General features: G+C 39.7%; 1 protein-coding gene across 1 annotated transcript; it reads left to right on the top strand.

Annotated features, from left to right (window-relative positions):
• Positions 1-405: 405 nt before the first annotated feature.
• LOC105500042 (ferritin mitochondrial) lies at positions 406-1,372 on the top strand. Its single transcript, XM_011772942.3, has one exon. It carries the CDS (start codon positions 498-500, stop codon positions 1,227-1,229), a length of 732 nt encoding a protein of 243 aa, XP_011771244.1. The 5' UTR covers positions 406-497; the 3' UTR covers positions 1,230-1,372.
• The last annotated feature ends 5,743 nt before the right edge of the window (positions 1,373-7,115 follow it).

The following is a 7,115-nucleotide window of genomic DNA, read 5'->3' as shown; positions in this document are numbered from 1 at the left end:
CACCTGCTTTGGATGTGGACCTTTATTCTCACAGGTAAATGGTGACTTTTGGTTCACCCTTTTCACTGTGTTGCCCATCCAACTCTTGGTCCTTATGAAAAGGTCAGAGAAGAAGGGGGAGTACAGCTTGGTCCCTTCTTTGGGAAGTCCCAGTGCCTACTCTCCTGACAGCCTTTTTCAAGCAGGTGAAATCAGTGACAATCGCCAAAGAGCAGAAATCTCGTGTCGACGGTGGGGGCGAATGTTCACGGAATCGTGACTGGGCATCTGCGCTCGCCTCCGCCTGGGCGGCGCCCTACGCAAGTCCCCAGCGACCCCGGCGGCGCTTCCCCGGCGCCCTCCGCGTGGAACCCTGCGCCTCTGGCAGAGAAGGGGCGTGTGACGCAGTCGCCGTTGCCTAGGGCCACATTCTGATCGGATCTGACGCTTCCAGATCATCGGATGTGAGGCCCGAGAGGGCCGGGCCTCAGTTTCCCCACTTCCAAGGAGGCGGCGCTATGCTGTCCTGTTTCAGGCTCCTCTCCAGGCACATCAGCCCTTCGCTGGCGTCTCTGCGCCCCGTACGCCGCTGCTTCGCGCTTCCGCTGCGTTGGGCCCCGGGGCGCCGCCCCTCGGATCCCAGGCCGATCGCCCCCCGCCGCACCCTGACCGCAGCCGCATCCTCCGGGGACCCTACCTGTCCCGCAGCCGGCTCCTCTCGGGTGCGCCAGAACTTCCACCCCGACTCTGAGGCTGCCATCAACCGCCAGATCAACCTCGAGCTCTATGCGTCCTACGTGTACTTGTCCATGGCCTATTACTTCTCCCGGGATGACGTGGCCTTGAACAACTTCGCCAGGTATTTCCTTCACCAGTCCCGAGAGGAGACAGAGCACGCGGAGAAGCTGATGAGGCTGCAGAACCAGCGAGGAGGCCGGATCTGCCTGCAGGACATCAAGAAGCCGGACCAGGACGACTGGAAAAGCGGGCTGCATGCCATGGAGTGTGCTCTACTCTTGGAAAAGAATGTGAACCAGTCGTTGCTGGAATTGCACACTCTAGCCTCTGACAAAGGTGACCCCCATTTGTGCGACTTCCTGGAAACCTACTACCTGAATGAGCAGGTGAAGTCTATCAAAGAACTAGGTGACCACGTGCACAACTTAGTGAAGCTGGGGGCCCCGGATGCTGGCCTGGCGGAGTACCTTTTTGACATACATTCCCTTGGAAATGAAAACAAGCAGAACTAAGCAACGGGCTGCCTTCCTCCCACGTCATTGGGTTCAAAGACCAGAGTCAGCTGTCTCCTGCTTTCTTGCCCTTAAAATCACCTCCATCTTTATATTTTTCTGTTATACTATTCTTGCAATAAAGTGATTTGTAGAAAAAAAAAGTTTTGCCCATGTTTAACAAGGACTTTTTATTAACCATCAAGACACTTATTTTCCCAGCTCGAAGAATAGCCCAGATAACTATGGTATGAAAAGGACTCCAAAAAGCTACTGAAAGAGGGTGCAAACTAACGTTCTCCAGTTGCCAAGTATTATCAGAATATGAACCTACACTTAAATTCTGTGATTTTTAATTCAACAAGTGCCTGCTATATTCAATACCTTATGCAAAACGCTAAAGTGGGAAAATGGATAAAAATATACAAATAACTATAAGTGAAGAATATTTAGTACTGTGAAAATCATACATGCAAAATGCTATGACAGCTTTTGCCTTTTCCCATGGTGTCCCAAGAAGCAGTACAGTCTGGAGATTGTTTTTTAAAAGAATTCATAGTCAAATTTGGGATAAGCTACATGAATTATCAGTGCTGGTCTTGGAAAATCACAGCATATATTAACATTTTAAGGGCTCTGGGACATTTTGCAATTAAACAATAAATATAAAAGCTTGAATTATTTTTGTTTAGCTCAGTGTTTTCCAAACATATGCAATCTCAGTGTTTTGTTCTTTTAATGTCAGTAGTATAACAAACTAGATCTGATTCCACACTCCATATACTTCACCACTGAGTCTCTCTTTTAACCTGCCAAGAAGAGTGAAAACACTGCATAAAACACCTTTCTGTGGTCTTTACAATGGACAGAAAAGAACATGGGGGTTAAACAAAAGTCAAGAAGGGATCCAGAATAAAGGAGGCATCTAGTCAGATGTTTTCTTTAGTCATGGAAGTGAGGAGGGGAGAGTCCAGCATTGGAATAGACTAGAACACTGAGTGGTGATTGGAAAGATGGGCTGGGGCAGAGTATAGAGGTGAGAAGGGTTTGGGCTTAACTCAGGGGACAAAGGCAAGGACTTCAAAGGCTCTCAACAGAAGAAAACAGTGCTCAAAGTTGAGCAATCTGAAGCTTAGTCTGGTTATACAGAGTAAGAATCTGAAAACAACCGAAATATCCCTGTTAGTTTGGGTTTTCTGAGACACAGATGCCAAAATGGGATTATGTGTACAAGAAATTAGGGGAACAGACCTCTGAGAGAAAATGGAAAAGGAGCAAGTGGGAGAAGCAGGGAGAGCCTTCAGACTTCATGCAAATGTAATCCCCGGGGGATGAAGAAGGGAAGTTGTGCATATTTCTTTGGAAAGGTCTGCAAGACTGTCAGGGAGGCCTCAAGTCAAAGTCACTAGTCAAAGGAATCCCAAGTCTCCCAGAAATGAGCCTAAGTACCTTTCCTGTATTTAGGTATTGACTGGGAGGTATAGACTTGCAGGAAACCAAGTAATGAATCAATTTCAGAGAACGGCAGCTGAGGCTCTTGGCAAATTGTGCTCCCTGCAGTCCAAAACCTGAGAGGTACTTGCATATTATGGCACAAGTTCAACAAAATGACTTAGATTAAAACACCAAACAGTGTTTTAGATTAATACATATAATATTCTGTAGTTATTGTTAAATATGATTTTGTACAAACACCTTATGGTGTGTATAGAAATTCTGAATGTATTATGTTAAAAATGAGGAATATTACACGATGGGGTTATATAATTCTATATGTACAATTGTAAGACAAATTATATTATATATGCATATAAGATGACAAAGTATATATACCAACAAGCAAAGCTAGAAAATTCTTTTAAATAGTGAGATTGTGGTTGATATTTATTTTCTTTAATTACATGTCTTTTAAAAATACATTTGTTATAATGGACAGTCATTATTATAATAAGACAAGAAAAGCAAAATATAAGATGGAGGGAAAAGCAATAAAGGCCAGAATTATGGTAAAACCAATGGAAAGACAAACAAAGAGATTCTGGTGGAGAGTTTAGAGGCAGAATCATTTCAATTTTGTGACCAATTTAATGACTGGAGCTAAAGAAATGAGGTATGGGAGAAAAAGTGATAGGTCTGAAATTCGAGTTATTAAAGAATAGGAGATTTGAGAATAGAGATCTCAGCAGGAGGGATAATTGGAGGTGGGGGAATGCATAATAATTTTGGTTGATTTTGTTGATCATTCTCACTTTACATTCTATTCTTAAGTGGGTCTATTTTGCTGCTCAGGAATCCTGTTATATTTCTATGCAAAATCTCTTCAAGTTTTCCAGATGAGTGGTTTTCAAACTATACCTTGCAGCCCATTAGTGTGTCACAAAATTATTTACTGAGTCACTATCCATGTTTTGTGAATAAAATAGAGTAGAATTGAAGTGACAGTAAGTGAAGTAAGGGTATTGTTTCTTGAAACTCTTGTTTCAGGTGGGGTGTGTGTGTGTGTGTGTTCTCATGTATTTACATCCTGGATAGTGATATTTCTTATTCTGTGTTTCTGTCAAAAACTTTCAATAGCTGCTCTCCTACATAATTATTTTACAGATTCTCTTTTCTCCTCAAATCTCCAAATCTCCTCTCCCTCCCTACTGTCAGTTGGTAATCCGCTTATTTCACTGAGAAATTAGAAGTACTAAAAGAGAACTTCACACTTTTTCATCATTGAATTAATCATAAGCTTACATCTGTGTTCACTTAGATTTTGTTCTGCTAGAATGGTTGTTGCATCAGTGTTGCCTCCTTAAAACCAATGCCCTCAATCCTAACCTCCCCACATAGGCAAAGACACAAGGATATCACACCTATGGTTTTCCTCTCTCTTGTAGCAGCTTTGCCCTCTTTATCACTTGGTCCCATGAGAATGCAAACACTGTATTATTTCTCCTCATCCTTAAAAAAATGTCACTTCTGGACTCACATTCCATCCAGCAAACACCAGGCTACTCCTCTTTACTCATCTCCCTTGTACAACAAAACTTCTTGAAAAAGTTCTTCCTGTCTCCACCTTTTATTCTGCTTTCTCTTGATCCCTCCCAAGGAAGCCTGTGTCCACTACTACACTATTTATTTCCTGTCAATAAAAATAGTGACTTTCATGTTAATAAACTCAATGGTCAATTTCCCAGTCTTCCTAGAAGTACTTGTCCATTCTCTGTTGAAACATGTGCTTACTGTTCTGTATTTCAGTTGCTCTTTCTAATCTCTTCCCATCTCTCTGACCTTTAAAGCTTGGAGCGTCCCAGAGCTCAGTCCTCACATCTGGACTTCTTCTCTTCTTTATCTATACTTGTTCCTTAAAGATCTCATCCTGTCTGGGGACTTTTATTTAAATATATATTCATTAACAAATCACATGTTTTAGTTTGCTTCAGCTCATCTTTGAACTCCAGACCTACATATCTAAATACCTAATCAATATTTCCCCTCAGATGCCTAATAGACATTTCATATTTAGCATGTTCACAGCCATACTCTTTATTTCACCACCCTCCAAAACCTGTTCAACCCAGTCTTTTGCTTCGTAATGAATGGAAACTCCAATCTACCAGTTTCTATGGTTCAGTCATCCTTGACTACTCTCTTTCATATGAAAGTCAGGTCTTTCAGCAAGTTCCTTTAGGTCTTCCTCTAAAATAGATCCAGAATCTTACCACTTTTTAAAGCCTTCATCATTGCCACTTCTGTACGAGCTCTCACCTTTTTTTCCATTATTATATTTTATGTAACACTCTTTGTTTTTGTTTAATTTAGTCTTCCCTGCAATGCAAATATGTCATACTTTTTACAGATCTAACTGCTTTCACACCTAGGAACATTCTGTCATTTCTTCACAAAGCAGCCAAAGTGTTCCTTTGCAAGTGTAAGTCATTTATTGTTATTTCTTTGCTCAAAACTCTCCTATACCTTATTTAATTTGGAGAAAATGTCAAGATCAAGATCCTTACTATAGTCCACAAGGTGCTTTGTGATATGAGACCGTAAAATCTTTTTGACCTGATATTTCTATATGTACTCTGTGTGTGTGCGTGTATGTGTGTATGTGTGTTTAAGAAGTGGTAAGATTATATTATTCAATATGCATACAATAATATATACTATATGCAATATATATAATATATACTATGTACGATATACATATACTAATATATGTATACAACATAATACTGTGTGTATATTGTTTGTATACACATGTATATTGTATGTACTCTATGTATGTTGTATATATATTGACCTCACTATTCATATGTATATGAATATATGAATATAATACCTTTTTGATCTTAACATTCATATAGATATATGAATAGTTAGGTCAAGATATATCATTATAACTCTTTCCCCAGGCCTTTCTCTCTTTCTCCCCACTCCCTCTCTCTCAATCTCTCTCAATATCGAGGGCATCTACGTTGTTTCTCTATATTGAGAGAGAGAGAGAGAACAGGAGAAAGCATGTCTTCTGCTTGCTTTACTCCCATCACATTTGTCCCCAGGACCTCAGGTTGTTCTCTGTGTAAGAATATTTCGCCCCCAAACATGAACATGGTTTTCATTCTAACTTCCTTTGAATTTCTGATTAAGTGTCATCGTATAGAGAGACTTCACTGATTATCAGTCTAAATTTGTGACTACATTTCCCATCACTCTCTATCTTCTTACTTGATTTGCTTTTTCTCCATAGCACTTACCACCACTGGACATCTTTTGTATTTACTTGTTTCCTTCTCTCACTAGAGTGTAAGTTCTGCAGAGCAGGGTCTTTGTTCTGTTCACTACTCTTTTCATAGCTCCAGAGTAGTAGCTATCTCTTAGTAGGTTCACGATAAATATAAATGAATGAATGAGTGAGTGAGTGAATGAATAAAGATATCTAGAAACCAGCTGGAAGTGCTGATATGGGTCTTTCAAAAAGTATCAGAGAAATGAATCTGGAGGTTACTCATATAAAGTTGTTAAGTAAAACTGTGAAAAAGCTGAACTGACAAAGGAAACAGGAGACAAAAGAGAAACAGAGGAGAGGGGTCCAAATATAGAAACATAGAAAGTTGAATATCTCTAGATTTAGGGGAGATTCAATAAAGAACTCATGAAAGGATACAGAAAAGGGAACACTGGACTTGGAAGCTATAGATGACAGAACTTCTATCAAATGCTGCAGAGCTTAATTGGATTACGGATTCATAGGAATTGGCCATAATAAGTCATTGATTATTTTAGAAGAGGGACTTTAAGAGTGGTGGTAAAATAATTGAGGTGGAGAACATAGAAATCTCCTTTGAGTTTTTTTTTTTTAAATAATTGAAGGGGAAAGAGGGTAAGGATTGCTGTGCACATTATTAGGCTAAGGAAATAAGCCAACAAAAGGGAGAAACATGAGCGGCAAGTGATAGATAGAGAGGTTCCGTGGAAGAACAGAGCACAAGATAAAAAGCTTAGGTGCAACCTAGAAGAACATGTCATTCCAAACTAGCCTGCATGAACGAGGGAGGAAGTGATGGGTTTTAAATGAGAAAAGGGCACATTTAGGGTGCTTACATAGGTTGAGCTCAAACTTCTAAATAAAGTATCAAATTAAATAATTGATTAAGATATGGCTATCTCTATACAGAAATATTTCAATTTTATGTATCAGGTATTATTACAAAAATAACTCAATATAAGTTATTTTATAGATAGGAAATAAGTCTTTACCCTATGTCTAAAATTTAAAACAAATACAGAAGCTTTCACAATTGAAAAAATATGTTTCTGGAATTGAGCAAAATGGAGGATATATTTCTAAAGAGAAACCTAGTATGTGAAAGAAATGACTCCAAACCCCTAAATATTAGAATAGATTGTACAACTTTTGAA

This window comes from Macaca nemestrina, chromosome 6, assembly GCF_043159975.1.
Source record: "Macaca nemestrina isolate mMacNem1 chromosome 6, mMacNem.hap1, whole genome shotgun sequence".
Lineage (NCBI taxonomy): Eukaryota > Metazoa > Chordata > Mammalia > Primates > Cercopithecidae > Macaca > Macaca nemestrina.
Note: the sequence above shows the minus strand (reverse complement) of the source record. Positions and strands in the feature narration are given on the sequence as shown.

What these genes read in the sequence shown, in the direction of transcription:
- LOC105500042 (XM_011772942.3), top strand. Translation starts at nt 498, where the DNA reads ATGCTGTCCTGTTTCAGGCTCCTCTCCAGGCACATCAGCCCTTCGCTG.